Source organism: Cynoglossus semilaevis, chromosome 12 (assembly GCF_000523025.1).
Source record: "Cynoglossus semilaevis isolate Cse_v1.0 chromosome 12, Cse_v1.0, whole genome shotgun sequence".
Taxonomy (NCBI): Eukaryota; Metazoa; Chordata; class Actinopteri; order Pleuronectiformes; family Cynoglossidae; genus Cynoglossus; species Cynoglossus semilaevis.
In genome coordinates this window covers 13,341,210-13,355,450 of record NC_024318.1, presented here as the reverse complement: position 1 = coordinate 13,355,450, position 14,241 = coordinate 13,341,210, and the positions used below count along the sequence as shown (strand labels likewise).

The 14,241-nt window shown below is 36.8% G+C and overlaps 3 protein-coding genes across 5 annotated transcripts in view; 1 reads left to right on the top strand and 2 right to left on the bottom strand.

Annotated features, from left to right (window-relative positions):
* Positions 1–6: 6 nt before the first annotated feature.
* Positions 7–5,993, bottom strand: eif2ak2 (eukaryotic translation initiation factor 2-alpha kinase 2). 3 transcript variants are annotated; one of them, XM_025061072.1, is made up of 18 exons: positions 5,750–5,993; positions 4,613–4,736; positions 4,334–4,485; positions 4,111–4,234; positions 3,919–4,022; positions 3,696–3,830; positions 3,460–3,586; positions 3,058–3,122; positions 2,890–2,980; positions 2,725–2,756; positions 2,609–2,651; positions 2,444–2,502; positions 1,844–1,963; positions 1,607–1,723; positions 1,267–1,480; positions 1,031–1,171; positions 693–788; positions 7–365 (listed from the first exon to the last, which is right to left on the bottom strand). In XM_025061072.1, the coding sequence occupies exons 1-18, from the start codon at positions 5,854–5,856 to the stop codon at positions 297–299; spliced, it is 1,920 nt and encodes a 639-aa protein (XP_024916840.1). In that variant the 5' UTR covers positions 5,857–5,993; the 3' UTR covers positions 7–296. The 3 variants fall into 3 exon arrangements, with proteins under 3 accessions (XP_024916840.1, XP_024916841.1, XP_024916842.1); XM_025061073.1 differs by having other exon boundaries at positions 4,334–4,482; XM_025061074.1 differs by having other exon boundaries at positions 3,919–3,992; positions 5,750–5,992.
* A 262-nt stretch (positions 5,994–6,255) lies between these two features.
* gpatch11 (G patch domain containing 11) lies at positions 6,256–8,670 on the bottom strand. Its single transcript, XM_008322351.3, has 8 exons — positions 8,484–8,670; positions 8,088–8,314; positions 7,527–7,568; positions 7,324–7,444; positions 7,152–7,242; positions 6,882–6,998; positions 6,664–6,745; positions 6,256–6,585 (listed from the first exon to the last, which is right to left on the bottom strand). The coding sequence occupies exons 1-8, from the start codon at positions 8,531–8,533 to the stop codon at positions 6,530–6,532; spliced, it is 786 nt and encodes a 261-aa protein (XP_008320573.1). The 5' UTR covers positions 8,534–8,670; the 3' UTR covers positions 6,256–6,529.
* Positions 8,671–8,759: 89 nt separating this feature from the next.
* The window catches only part of heatr5b (HEAT repeat containing 5B), a 19,314-nt gene continuing 13,832 nt past the window's right edge, over positions 8,760–14,241 (top strand). The window contains 9 exon segments of the mRNA XM_008322352.3: positions 8,760–8,854; positions 9,266–9,429; positions 9,924–10,135; positions 10,547–10,655; positions 10,795–10,944; positions 11,216–11,387; positions 11,477–11,634; positions 11,832–12,081; positions 13,858–14,013. Of these exon segments, the coding sequence (XP_008320574.2) occupies positions 9,304–9,429; positions 9,924–10,135; positions 10,547–10,655; positions 10,795–10,944; positions 11,216–11,387; positions 11,477–11,634; positions 11,832–12,081; positions 13,858–14,013 (1,333 nt within the window). The 5' untranslated portion in view covers positions 8,760–8,854; positions 9,266–9,303.

Below are 14,241 nucleotides of genomic sequence, written 5' to 3'. Positions count from 1 at the left end.
CGACTCTGGAAAAGATAATTAAAAGATGTTGAAATATCCAAATCTCCACAACAGCTATGCACAGTTTAAACTAAATTACACTCATTATTTGAGAGAAGCTACATTATGTCCTGGGGTTATTTTTTGAGACAACAAAGAAAATCTTATTTATCTCATTGAATGTGCCCCAAAATCAACACATAACCTGCATGATATCTTTATGATATGAGACATACAAACATACTGTACATGTATATATACAATATAACTCATGACAAGGCCCGAAGTAAAGCAGATAAAAAATCAGAGACAAATGTTCATACCTCCTGGGGAAACTCGTGGCAAAATTCTTCAGGAAAAATCTGGTTTCTTACGTTCTCCCAAATCTAAAATGAATGGTAAGAACGACAATTTGTTGACAGTCAATCTAGTGCTTGATTTAGGATATGTGGTCTCAAGCTGAAGCTTTAACCAACTATTGTAGATGTATAGCGAAGATAAGAGCAGCAAAGAAACTTTAGGTCAATTTAACAATACTTTGTATTAGTATAATAGTAGTAATAGTAGTGTTATAAATTTAAATTAATACTTTGTATTAATATAATAGTAGTAATAGTAGTGTTATAATAACCAAAAATATTTTTTTAAGCAAATAGGTTAAAAAAATAAGCCCCCCTTAAAGAAAAAAAAAAGAAAATAACATCCTAGTTTACCTGTAAACTCTCATGGGTTATGTTCCAGAGAAGCTCCAAATAGATCAACCCCAAAGCAAATATGTCCACTTTTCTGTCATAGGTTTTTCTGCTTTTCTGTAAAGGATAAGAATTCAACGGTATGGTGAAAGCTTCTGATGCAATAGTTTTTATCAATTTACCAAAGTTTTATTCTTTGCTAGGATCATCCTTTAAGAACTATGGTGAACCAAGTATTTTGTGTATGGTTACAACCCTAACGGGCACACATTAATGTATCTTCTCTTCTCTGTTGCATCCTTCTGAGAAATGACCGATAGGAACCACTATGAACATTCAATTTCTCAGACACGCATTACCTGCTCAGGAGCCATGTAAGGCGGTGTTCCTTTGTAGGCTGTTCTATCAATCAGGTTTTCAGGATCGTGATTCTCATCAGTGACCAGACCAAAGTCCCCGATCTTTACATTTTTATCCTGTCCAAACATGATGTTAGGAGGCTGATAGTGGGAAAGCAAAAATAAATACACGTTAAGCGGGTGGACTCATGTAATGCCACTGATGTTTTTGTTTTTTTAAATGGCTTTTGTCTCACCTTCAAATCTCTGTGGATGAAGTTTTTGGAGTGGATGCACTCCACTCCGCTGGCTAGTTGCAAAGCAATGGTTAATCTCTCTTCTCTGTTCTTTGAATCTAGTGAAGATGTGTTGGCGTTCTCGGCATTTTTCTCCTTTATCCACTCTCTCAGTGTTTTGCTGTCACACAACTCCATCTGGATGTAAAGGTACTTGGTAGCTGACCCTGTTTGGCTGAACAGTAAGACTAACTCTTATTTCTAAGTTGGTCTTATGTTTAAATACAAAAATACAGGGGAAATAAGGACTTTGTACTCTGACTACAAAGAACATGGAACATATGACAAAACCAGGACTCACTGTTTGACGGCTGTACAGTCTTTCTGATAACATGAATCCCCTATCCAGCAGGTGTAGTATCTAACAATGTTTGGGTGATGGAGGTCTGACAACGCCAGGGCCTCTCTTTTAGTTTTTCTGATTTATTGGAGAACAACAGAAGACAGTAATTCAAGTAATGCTATTAAAACTGACTACATACATTATGTATGAAAGTTAATCTGTATATGATGCAACTCTCATTAGAAAATAACTTACTCTTGGTACTGAAGAATCTTTACAGCAAAGTACTTCCCCAAAAGTTTATTTTTTGCCTTGTAGACATGTCCAAAGGTTCCATGGCCAAGACACTCCATGCAGTCAAATTCTGAAGTAAACCTTTTTTAATAAGGTCAACCATTGTTATTTTTTAACAAAGCAGTGGTCTGATTGTTTTCAAAACCTTTTAGTTCTAGACAACTTTTTTTGCAGAATCAAACCCTTTCAGATTGAATGAACAGATCTACATCCACAGGGAAGTTTAAATCAACAATCTGTGGCAGTTATTAAACAGACTGATTATCTAGTTATCTAATTTGTAGTTTTAACTTGTAGACAAAGACGTAAGACTTAGCATTACTAAATCTTTCATTTTTTTCTTTCTTTGTTTTACCTTTCACCCTCAAAACAATATATATATATATATACGTATGTAGCAGTGAACTGTTAAAAAAAGCATGTTTAGAATATCTGTATTTGAACTGTTACAAAAAAGCATGTTTAGAATATCTGTATTATTATTATTATTTGTATTTATTTTTCTTAGAACTTTTAATTACCCATGTATAAACAGATACTGTATATTTTCTTTTGCCATACCGTGAGTATGATTCTCCTTCACTCGGATTTAGTTTGGGTTTCATAAAAGTTAGTGGTTGCTGCTTAGGAAAAACAGAGACAAGACAAAGGGATAAAATGTTTAGCATTTACATCAGTTTACACACACACACCCAAACATGCGCATGCATGTTGTTTTTACTTCACCTCTTTGCTTCTGTCTGCGACATTCTGGAAAGTTGGTGCAAGTCTAACAAAACAACAACAAAAAAATTAATAAGCTCAATGAGAATGTAAACATATGAATGTTGTGGATGACTTACTTTATTTTTTGCCTCACGCCAGGACTCTGATCCTTTGTTTCACACAGAAACAGTACAACAATGTTAGTCATTTACACCTATTACCTTCTATCTATGGTAAAATCATTAAAGATAAGTATATATAGAAATATATATTTGTATTTCCTGTTATATAAGTATACTAACGCGATACTTAGCAGAGCTCTGAGAGTCAGTGTACATGGCTGAGTCCCCTTTACTCGATGGCCTGTTTTCTGAGTCTGTATCAGGAGTCTCTCTTGGAGAGAACAGAGTCACAAATTAACTTCTATTTTAGCTCTATATTTCTGTCACTTTTCTAGTTATGTCTCTTACTGTTTATATGGTCTGGTTGCCAAGGTGGTTGGTTCAATATCCTCAGACCCTGGCAAAGAATTTACCTAAGAACAGAGAAGAAAACATTTGACCCCTTACACAGTGATTTGGAAACAGAAATAGTGCACATTCAAACCGGGTCAGGGTGTGAGCATGACAACAACAAGGCATAGAAAAAACTGCTCACAAAAGGCCTGACAATAAAATGATTTAATTTTGATTTAAAGTTTATGTGAGATGTAAGCCAATATATAAACTAAGGATATATGTTTTAAAAATGTAAACAAATTTAGACTTTCTGAAAAGTTAACAGTGACAGCTGTACGGAAAGTGAGCAGAGCTTTCACACCAATAGTCCACTTGAAAAACTGACAAATAAAAAAAGTACCTAAATAAAAGTACCTTAGAGTCAAAGTTTGACTGTATCACAGCCCAGGCCTGCCGTGCTGCATTTTGTCTGGCTTTGGTTTTGTTCTGACCCTGACCCAGACCATATTCCTTGTTGTTTATAAGTAATTTGAAGGAAAATCTGTGTCCAAAAGAAGAAAAAAACTTTGATTATTTTGTTTTGGTTTTCCCTCATGTATAACATGTTAATGTTTACTGTAGATTTACCACTTAAAGATGCTTGTACTCACTGTGGATTGTGGGATTCACCAATTTTGCTCTCTAAAACAAAATCATGGGACAACTTCCTATGTTGGCAGTATTGGTTAATTAGTCCAACAAAATTTTCACTGTCTTTATTTACACCTGGACTTATTGTCCTATTGCTGTAAAATAATGATGACACACATAGTAAGCTTCACAACAAACAGCAATCAAAAGTGAAGTCACTTTACTTTGACTGTTTGTATTTACCAGCTTTCTGACACATGTTGTTTAGACTCCTCTTTCTGTCGACTTGGTGTGCTTCCATATTTCTCATCTCTAGTCTTAAAGAACAAAAAAGGGACGTAATTCAACTATAAGCCGGTTAATTTCCATCACCTTTTTCCTGTGCACATTTTAAAAATGTAAATACAAACTTGTAAAAGTGAGATTACTAATTACCTCTGTGCTTATATTGCCCATTATGTCGTTATACACAAGCTTTGCTGCTGCCTCTTTTGCTTCCTTCTTGGTTTTCCCATAGCCAGCTGGGAACTTATTCTCACCCACACAAAAGTAGCAGCATCTGATAAAGCAAAGATATTACAGTGAAATGAGCATTTATTAAAGTAGTAACTAAACAACTATATAGTAAAATAAACAAAGTGTATCTATGAAGTCTTACAGAGGTGGAAAGTTTGGTTCCAGATGGATGGACTCATTGGGTATAATTAACAACTTGTTCTTGCTACCATATTCATTGAGCCAACTAATGTAGCTCTGGATGTTTGTCTGTTGAACTGCAGCAGGTGAAGCCTCTTCTACATTCTCTGTCTGCTGAGAAAACATCAGACATACACAGAGGTCTGCTAAGGTTGTCATTGTCATTTGCATTATCGGTCCAAATAGTGCAGATGAATAAAGATGAACATGCAGTTGAATTAAATGTAACATTAATTCTTACAAGGTCAGCTGACTCTTCTATCATATCCAATGCATATTTGGCTGCATTCTGCTTGGCCTTCTTTTTGTTGTGCCCTGTACCAGGTGGACACTCCTTGCCATTCAGTACTGCTCTTACTCTAAATCTGAGGAGAAATCACAAAGTTTTTTAACATGCCAAACAAGTGTTGTGACAAGTATAGATCTGGTTTAAATTATCATATTACCATGGCTTGTTTTATCAGTTTTATAATAATTTTTTCCTCTTAGTTGTTCATTCACACAATAAAGCTACAAGCCTCCACAAATGCATGCTGGGCATTATAACGGTGGACCTCAAGCTGCTTATTGTAAAAAGAAAATCATCTTTCCCACAGTGTGTACAAGTAATGTAATGTATTAGAGCAGGATACGTAGATGAATGGTGGCATTAATAAATATACACACTGCGTCAGGCTGCCCATGCGTTTCTTTTAATCCACTGTCCACTGTGCCTTAGAGATTTTCTATTATTCTTTTTTGATTCCAGGTCTTGCACAAGAGCAGATACTGAGAAAAGATACTTGTTGAGTGTAAATATCACCAGTACTGTAACACCATGTGATTGGCAGTTGGATATTCAATCGAGTGTTGACCATTTAGCATAGTCAATACCACTTCTCTATCTTCAAAACATTAGTATATGGCACATGGTGTGGGGCACATGCTGGTAGTCAATCTGACTATAAATCAAATTCACCAACCAACCATAGAGACCCTTGTTTGTTTTGTTTTTTTTAAATAAAGCATACACCTTTTAGATTGAGCTACATAAAATCGCTTCCAGGACATGGACTGACACTAGGCCCAAAATTTTCACACACTGCATTTTCAATCAATAACGTAATACATGTTTTTGAAAGATTTACAAGAACGATGAGACATTTTCTTTATACACTTGTGCAGGCCAAAATAATAGCTTAATTATTAGCCCCAATATCTACAATATGCCATGAGTCATTGCATTAGACGGAATGTTCTGGATCTTTCGAGCCGTCGTGATGATACTTTTTATTTACGCAGTCGCACTGAATTAAAAGTCATTACTCCAATATGATAAAACTCACGTTTTAATGTGGTCCGGTCAATACTTTTTATTTACGCAGTCGTAAAAACTCACGTTTTAATGTGGTCCGGTCCAGAATCTCCGAGGTCCTCATATTTCAGTTCCAAGCCTGTCCTCTGAACACGTTCGTTCAGCTTAACTATCCAATTTTCATTTTCCATAATCAACTAGTAATTCGACAGGACTCAAGGAAAATCGACTTGTATCTTATTCTATCGCATTTTTAGTTTTCACAGACATTAGCCCTAACGCCCACTGCACGAACAACAGGACTTTATCAAGTTCAGTTTCGTTTTCCTAACGTCACAAACATGGTGCATTCAAGTCCACTCTGAAATATAAATGTGAACAAATATTGTAAATGTGAAGATAATTTAGGAACATACTTAAAGTTTATAAATAATATCCACGTTATAACAGATAATATATATTTATATATATATAAAATGTTTTTAGACACACAAACATCACATGCACGTGTATGGTATGTATGAATAGTACTATATGTAGTATAGCAGTGTAAATTATTTATTACTTCTATTAAACAAAATGTTCTTACATTTAGAGCCAAGGTCATTTATTGAAACAAAAGTTACAATTTTAAAAACACTGACAATGCAACAATGCAAAAGTTCTCAGGGTCATATTTTACAGAAATAGATAACAACAAAATAAGGTCATAATTTTAAGTCTGCTGCTTATTAGCAGCTTTCACACAGATGGCCCTACCCTGCAGCTAATTGAAATAAAAAGGTACATGAGAAGATGCATATTTTAAATATCTCAATTCAGGATCAACATCGCTGATAAGGTGACTACTGCACAACATGTTGTTCATTCGTGATCTGCTGCTGTATCACCAGGACAATTAGAGCTTAAATCCTCTTCATCTGAAAGGGAAAACAAATTAGTTTTTTAAAATATGAACAGAAAACTTAAAAAGTTGTAAATCCCATGATGGATCTTACCATTATGAGTCGTCCCACACCATATACAATAAAAATGGACTCCTCTTAAATAGGAGGTCAAGATTTGTAGTTTATCAATGGTCTGGAAAGAAAACCATGTACATAACACATAATCAAAGTATGTCAAATTAATTATAATTGACTAGTTGTAGATTAATTTGTGTTAATATGTGTGTGACTTTACACAAGATACTCATGTAACTTGTGTGGTTACCTACTGTTAGTTCAACAATGTCTTCTTCCTCCTTTTCCTCGTTATCATATTCTTCTTCAACTTCATCTTCATCTGCATTTGCTTTTGGCCAGTACCAATCCTCTCTAGGTACAATGATGCCCTAAAATGGAGCAATTTAGATAAAAAAAAAAAAACAGCATATAAGTACTTTCAGGCAATTAATTTGAACTTTCCTGGCATCTTTTGCCATGCTAATAAAATTGTGCAAATGTGTTTGAGGGGTCTATGTTACTGCAGGAAACTTTTGAGCAACCTTCAGATTGTCAAGCTGCTCACAGGCACGCTGACTCTTTCTTAGATCTCCCTCAGTCTTTCGCTCATCTCGTTCTGTTTTCATCCTTGACCTAGAACGAACCAGCTCACGTTTATAAACAGACAAACTTCAATGTCCTTGGCACAAACTATGTCACATTTGGCTGTATCACCTAAAATCATCCAGAGTTCGTGTCTCATTCTGTTGTTTAGTTCGTACTTTTTGACGATAGCGTTCGAGCTCCTCCTCTGCTTTTCTTTTCTTTATTTCTTCTAATCCAATACCACCCCTGTCTAATTTCAGCAAAGAGAGAAACGGACATGAAATGAAGTTTGATGGAATCTATATGGATAAGATGTATCTTTCTGTGCGCACCAGTTTTGATGTTCAGAGGAATTGGATCAACCCTGCCAGCTCCTGGGAAGGACAAACAAAATATAAATAAGAAACATTCAAGGAATGGAAATTATAAAACAGGTGATAAATTGAATGTGTGTCAAAAAATGCCTCGTAACTATTATCATTCAATCACTTTCAACTTTTTTGCTACTAAGTGTGATTATGTTCCTTGTCTTTTCCTAATTGTTCAAATTCTAACTTCATCAGGTGTGTATGGCCTGCTACTAATAGCTTTATAAATTTGAAATAAATCCAAACTAGCTTTGGTTCCCACTTTTTTTAGGTTTGTGGAATTAAAGGATCCCTTTGTGCAGACATGCTAAAATGTGAACGATGACTGGTTAGAAAACATTAAATACATAATAATTTAATGAAGAAAAGGTTAATGCCTAACGCAGTACATAACGAACATGTACGACAGGTACACAAGGCAACATAAATGCGCTAGAGAAAAGATACTCGGCCAAAATCTGGGGTTGAATAAACTACAGATAATTACTGTGTTGTAACACGATCAAATTAGCTAAAAAAACTTGCCTTCTTTCCCAAGCCCTTGTCCAGCTTTATAACCCATTTTCTGCAAAAGTGCAAATCCCTTGTTGTTATTGCTTAGTGAGTTCTGCAGAGCTGAATCCCGACTTTCCTTCTCGTGTTCCTTGTAGGTCTTCTGTCGGTTCTGAATGTTCTTCTCTTTTTGCTTTACCTCTTTTTTCATTGCTTCTTTTACCCGCCTCACCATGCTGACTCCTGGTTTCACATCTTGCCTGAATAGAATACAGGGATACTTATTTGTTTACTCAAAGGTATGGCTTGTACTGTATATGTAATGTTGCAGATCGAAACAATACATCCAGGATAAATCAAGGATTCATACTAAAATAATTTTAGTATACATCCGATTTTCCAAGGAGGACGAGACACACCCAGACTTACGTTGTACTGAGAAAGGCGTCGGACATATAATCTTCTTCCTCGTCAGACATTGTAAGCCACTGTAAAATAAATTTCAAAACAGTAACACCGCTTCAACAATGTTTGGTTCGTCCAAAAATGATTTCCGACTAGCTTCACGATTCAGCAAACTAACATTCCGGAGAAAAACTCCAAGCTTTACACGCGGCATCATACATGCACTTTATATACATGATATGTTTCACAAAAACACATCAGTTTTTGGTTGTTTTGTTTGTTTGTTTGTCATTACAGAAGGATTTCCTGCTTATTATTCAGTGTTTTCTGAGCGGACGATGTTAAATGTAACACCGGTGATACTCGTCGTCATTCATCCTGTGTTGTCGATAGAGGTAGGATAAAAATTGTCACCCATATCAAATATGTAAAAATAGTCAAATTTGTGGTCAACAATTTGAACAATTGTACGTCTAAAAAATTTAAAGAGGTCAAAGCCGACATATGCAGAAATGTGTTTTCTGAATTCTGACTTGTCTTTCGGTGGACGGAGCTAGCTTAGGTCGCTAACTCGCTTGCCTTTTAACAGCTGGAGCAAGAAGCTGTCAAGACAGGGAAGCAGAGTGACAGCGATGCTCAGCATGAGCTCACTTTACTGCATATAATATGATATCATTGGGTCCATAAGCGTGTAACCTGTGTACTGTAGGCATCCACTTTAATTTGTTTTGTATTTGTGTTATTTTTATGTTATTATTGCGCGTTCAAGGTTATAGCTGAACAAAATGTATACATGATCGTTTCAGGGGAGAGTGCACAGACTCCTGTGAAAAAAGTCTTTGCCATGGAGCTTGCTCATAGCCTGCTCCTCAATGAAGATGCCTTGGCTCAGATCACTGAAGCAAAGAGGCCCGTCTTCATCTTTGAATGGCTACGTTTCCTGGACAAAGTGCTAGTTGCAGCAAATAAGGTGAGTATTGGCTTTTTAACGTCTATTTATATACCGTCGTTTTTAGAACATTTGTTAACTGGAATTGTTTGCACTTAAGTTTGGTACCTATCTATAATTTTATGTAGGTGGAGAACCAGGTAAATCATTTCTGTATGTTTCCTCAGTAACTGCGGTGGACAGCGCATTTCCATTTTCTTGTCAGATACTAATTATTGGGGTGGGGTGTGTGTATTTGAAGTATTTATACATGAATTTGTACAAAGACTTGTTACAAATTTGCATGTACAATTTAAAAATATTACCAACTTACTCAAATGGTAATGTTGGTAATTGTACAGAGGAGTGGGATAAAATTCAACCGCAGATAAAAGAAATCGGAAATTTAAATGTATGCCTAGCATATTTACAGTATTATTAGGGGTATTGTTTAAAGTTTGAAGCTTTTATTTTGGTTTATTGTGGCTAAAACTAATTACTTTGCCAATTACCATTCTTTGTTTTTTTATGGCAAGGTTGATGTGAAGGAAAAGCAGAAGAAGTTGGTGGAACAGCTCACTGGACTGATCAGTAGTTCTCCCGGACCACCAACAAGAAAACTGTTGGCTAAAAACCTTGCCACCCTCTACAGCATTGGTGACACATTTACAGTTTTCCAGACCCTCGATAAATGCAACGACATAATCAAGAACAAAGATGACACACCTGCGTATTTGCCTACCAAACTGTAAGATCTGTTTTAATCACAACAGTATCTTCATGTTTGTGTTCTTTGAAAACACTTACTGCAGCTGTCAGAGGGATTGAACATTGTATAATGTTGCACAATCAAGAGTATCAGGGTTAATCCAAATGTTAATCTATGGGATGACATGTTGGGGGTTGGGTTAAGTGTACAGTGTAAGAGTGGGTATTTTACTGTGTGCATTCTGTGGTTACAGCAGTGCTAGTATTGGATGATTTAATACATTATTCATTTATGTAAACATTTATGTATTCTTCCAGCAAAGTATAAAAGCAGTGCCTCAGTTTATACTATAATTATTGTATTACTAGAGTAATGATGTATTTGAAGAGTTAAATTAGTGAAGTTGGTTTAAATGGACTTGACTTAAGTCTTTTTTCTAATTTCTTACAGTGCTGCTGTGGCTTGTGTGGGAGCATTTTATGAGAAGATGGGCAGGATGTTGGGAAGTTCCTTTCCAGACACTATAAATAATCTTTTAAAGGCTTTAAAGAGTGCAGAAGTAAGTCAAAGTCTTCCTGATTTTCAGATGTCTTTAGTGGTATAATCATAGGAATGCCATGTTGAATATACACATTAAATATAACAAAAGTAGTTTTTAGTTTTGAAAGAAATGATGATGTATCACTGTGTTGCTCTAGTCTCAAGGCAGAGGAGAGATTCTTCTCAGTTTACAGAAGGTGCTCAGTGGGCTGGGGGGTGCAGCAGCTTCGTGTCACAGAGATATCTACAAGAATGCTCGCTCTCTGCTGACAGACAGGTCCATGGCAGTTCGCTGTGTGGTAGCAAAGGTTGGTCTCACACAACTATTATACAAGTAAGGGCTTAATTCGGTTTATTCATCCTTAGACAAAGAGGTCTGTCATGAGGGCGGTTTAGCTTTCTAACAGCAAAATGTTTTGCAGTTTTCATTTCATTGTTTCCAATGGCACAAAGCAGAGACAATATTAAAATGCACATTTCTACATTTCTTTTTATTTTGCTCATAAAAGCCAAACTGTTTTTCTGTTGCACATACATTCTTCTGAAATAGCTTTGTTTTTATTGTGCTCCTCTGACCAGTGCCTGTTAGAGCTGCAGAATGAAGCAGTATTTATGTGGACCACAGAACTGGAGAACATGGCAACAATGTGTTTCAAAGCCTTGGAAGGATCCAACTATGGTGTTCGAGTGGCAGTGGCCAAACTCCTGGGAACCGTCATGGCCACTGCCTTGATGCCCAAACAAGCAGCTGGTAAGTTAAAGAGTGTGACTGAATGTCTTGCTCTTCTCACTTCTACTGGACTATCTCATCACTCAGCTTCTCAAACATTTCTTTTTCAGTGATGCGTCAGAATGTAAAGCGGGCCACACTGGAGGAGGTGCTTGAGCTGATGGCCACTGGGTTTCTACGTGGTGGATCTGGCTTCCTGAAGAGTGGAGGGGACATGTTGAAGGGGGGAGGCTCTGTCAGCAGGGAGGTGCGGGTGGGCGTCACACAGGTGAGCTGCAGTTTTTCAAATAAGAAATATTAAAATTAAGGCATTTTTTAGAATATGATCATGATTGACTATTTTCATTTGTTTACACGCTAATACTAAGTACTGATACTGATACTTTTTTGGTAGGATTTCAATAAATTTGCTATAAAATCTTTTATAGATTCAACTACCACATCTCATCTTTTCTCCTCCTTCAGGCCTATGTTGTGTTTGTGACAACACTTGGGGGCCAGTGGCTAGAACGCAACTTTGCCACATTCCTGTCCCACGTTTTGGACTTGGTGTCCCACCCTCGGGCCACACAGACACATGTTGAGGCTGTGTACTCACGCCGCTGCGTCTCTTTCATGCTCCGTGCCACTCTGGGAGGCCTGCTAGGAGAGAAAGCGCAAATCGCAGCTGGCAAAGAAATCTGCCAGGCCATCAGCAAGCAAATGAGGGCTGTGGGTAAGGAGGAAGGGGGGGAAATATCACGGTTCAGAGCATTGCAGAGTAAGTACTCATCCATCGTTTTCACTCTTAACCCACCCATAATTCATTTTCTAAACTTTTTGCATGGTTTTCCTTGTGCTGTTTATGGAATGGTTTTTATTTTGCTGCCCTGTGGTGTGGTGTGGTGTGTTGTGTTGTGTGTGTGTGTTCAGAGATGTCTTGCGCTGTTAGCTTGTCTTTTTTTTTCATCCCTGTCTCTGCTACTCTGGGACGGCTCTCATTTCTCCACATCCATTTTTAACAACAGACAGCATCATTATCTCAGTAACATTATTCATTGCCAGCTCAGCATTTGAGGTTCGCATGGTCTCATTGCTGCATTTCTTCTGTTGCATCTGAATTTTAATCTTATTAAAGCATTATATCCCCTAAGGAGCAAACACACGTCTGTCTGACTGATGACATGTGGCTGACACCAGCAAAAATAGAGAAAAGAAAAAGAAACTGCATGTGCCACTAAAATTACAGCTGTGCAATCTGGTAGAAAAAATGTTTTTTCATCAGTTTCATCAGTCATAAAATTCAGTTATTTCAATTCAGTCATTCAATTTATTTATGTTGTCATTATTTTTGCTCTGTGATGACACATTCATTTCACAGTCTCACTTATCTCTTTCAAAAGGGACGACTCTTACTCTGATTTGCTTTGCAACCTTTGACCTGTAATTTAGAATCTCAGGTGTTAATTTTCCAATAATGATGTTTAAAATTTTCTTAATCCAACCTGGCCGTTGAGGCTGACATGTCTAGAAATGTCTGTGCTAAAAGTGGTTTGGAAAAACATCTCTTGGAGCCATAGTTTAACTGAAGTGATCTGGTTAATTTTACCTGCTCTTTCATACAAGCAAGCTCCCTTAATTATCTATAATCTGTGTATAAAAATACATTTACAGAACAATTTATGCATTTGTGTGAGATTTCTAAAGTGTTGCCTCACCTCTCTTGAACTCTGTGGACTCTAGTGGGGAGTTGGGCAGGGGGGATACATTTTCTTATTTTTGTTGAATGGTCACCTGATCAGCCAAAATATTAAAACCACTATAAGTGCAAAAAAGCAAGTATTTAAATAGATGGTAGATAAAAAATAGAATACAATTAAACAAAACAAGCCTGTGTACACAATATCACACGTTGTGAAGTTGAAGAATGTCAATCACTATGGGAATATTACACACCAATACTGCACAGTAAGAAATAGCACTGTTATATAGAATATTGCACATCAACATTGCACAGTGTGTGGTAAGACTGTTAGTGTGCATTTCAGTTAATTAAACTATAATTTGTAAGTGCTTGTAAATTTGGCCCAGTCTGCAGAGTTCTGAGGTTTTGGCACAAATACATTCTTCCTTTTCTGGCTGTAGTTCAAAACACTGTGTGACAGCACTGTTTTGCTTAACATGGTCGCTCACTTATGTGCAGTGACAAGTAAAAAATAATTGTCTAGTATTTTTAGTTAAAAAAAAACCTTTATAGAAGGAAAAATGCTTCTCAGGTTCTTTGAGTTCATGTTGCTGCTTATTTTGACCACTTTAAGCAACTGTGCTGCACACGAATTATTGTAATGAAACATTAGATATAACATCTTCATTGATTGGAGATTAGTAGAGCCTCGACCAATTCTGTACCTGTGTCTAATCAAATATGTTACAGACAATTGTAGGAGTTGTTCTTAACTTGTTCAAGAGCAGTTTGCCCCCCCCCCCCTCCCCCCCTTTTTTTTTCATGCAGAGGCCGTTGTGAATGACATGAGTGGAGAGAACAAGGCAGGGGCGGCTGATGTCTCTGCCAGTCAGCATGTCATGGTGTGTGCATTAAAAGAACTGGGCAGCCTGGTCCAGAGTTTGAGTGCCACAGCTTCACCACTCATCCAGGAACCGTCTATAGGTGAGAATTAATGGAAAACTAGCAACTGGCAACATTAGATTTACTAATCTCTCAAGTCTCTCTCTTCAAGCCACAGTTACAGCTAGCTTGGAGTTCCCTCTTCTGGAAGATGAGATAACTACTACTGACAGTTTAGGCTGATCTTAGACATACTGTATTTGTTGTTTTTTTACTTGAATATTTTAGTATAGACATAATATTTTGGATACTAATGTGTAAACATGGCAT

Coding starts and splice junctions, on each gene's coding strand:
- eif2ak2 (XM_025061072.1), bottom strand. CDS start 5,856: ATGGAAAATGAAAATTGGATAGTTAAGCTGAACGAACGTGTTCAGAGG. Junction 4,737..5,749: donor GGACCGGACCACATTAAAAC/GTGAGTTTTTAC, acceptor ATTTCTCCTCAG/ATTTAGAGTAAGAGCAGTAC. Junction 1,172..1,266: donor TCATCCACAGAGATTTGAAG/GTGAGACAAAAG, acceptor TCCCACTATCAG/CCTCCTAACATCATGTTTGG.
- gpatch11 (XM_008322351.3), bottom strand. CDS start 8,533: ATGTCTGACGAGGAAGAAGATTATATGTCCGACGCCTTTCTCAGTACA. Junction 8,315..8,483: donor GACGCCTTTCTCAGTACAAC/GTAAGTCTGGGT, acceptor TATTCTATTCAG/GCAAGATGTGAAACCAGGAG. Junction 6,999..7,151: donor AGCAGCTTGACAATCTGAAG/GTTGCTCAAAAG, acceptor GCTCCATTTTAG/GGCATCATTGTACCTAGAGA.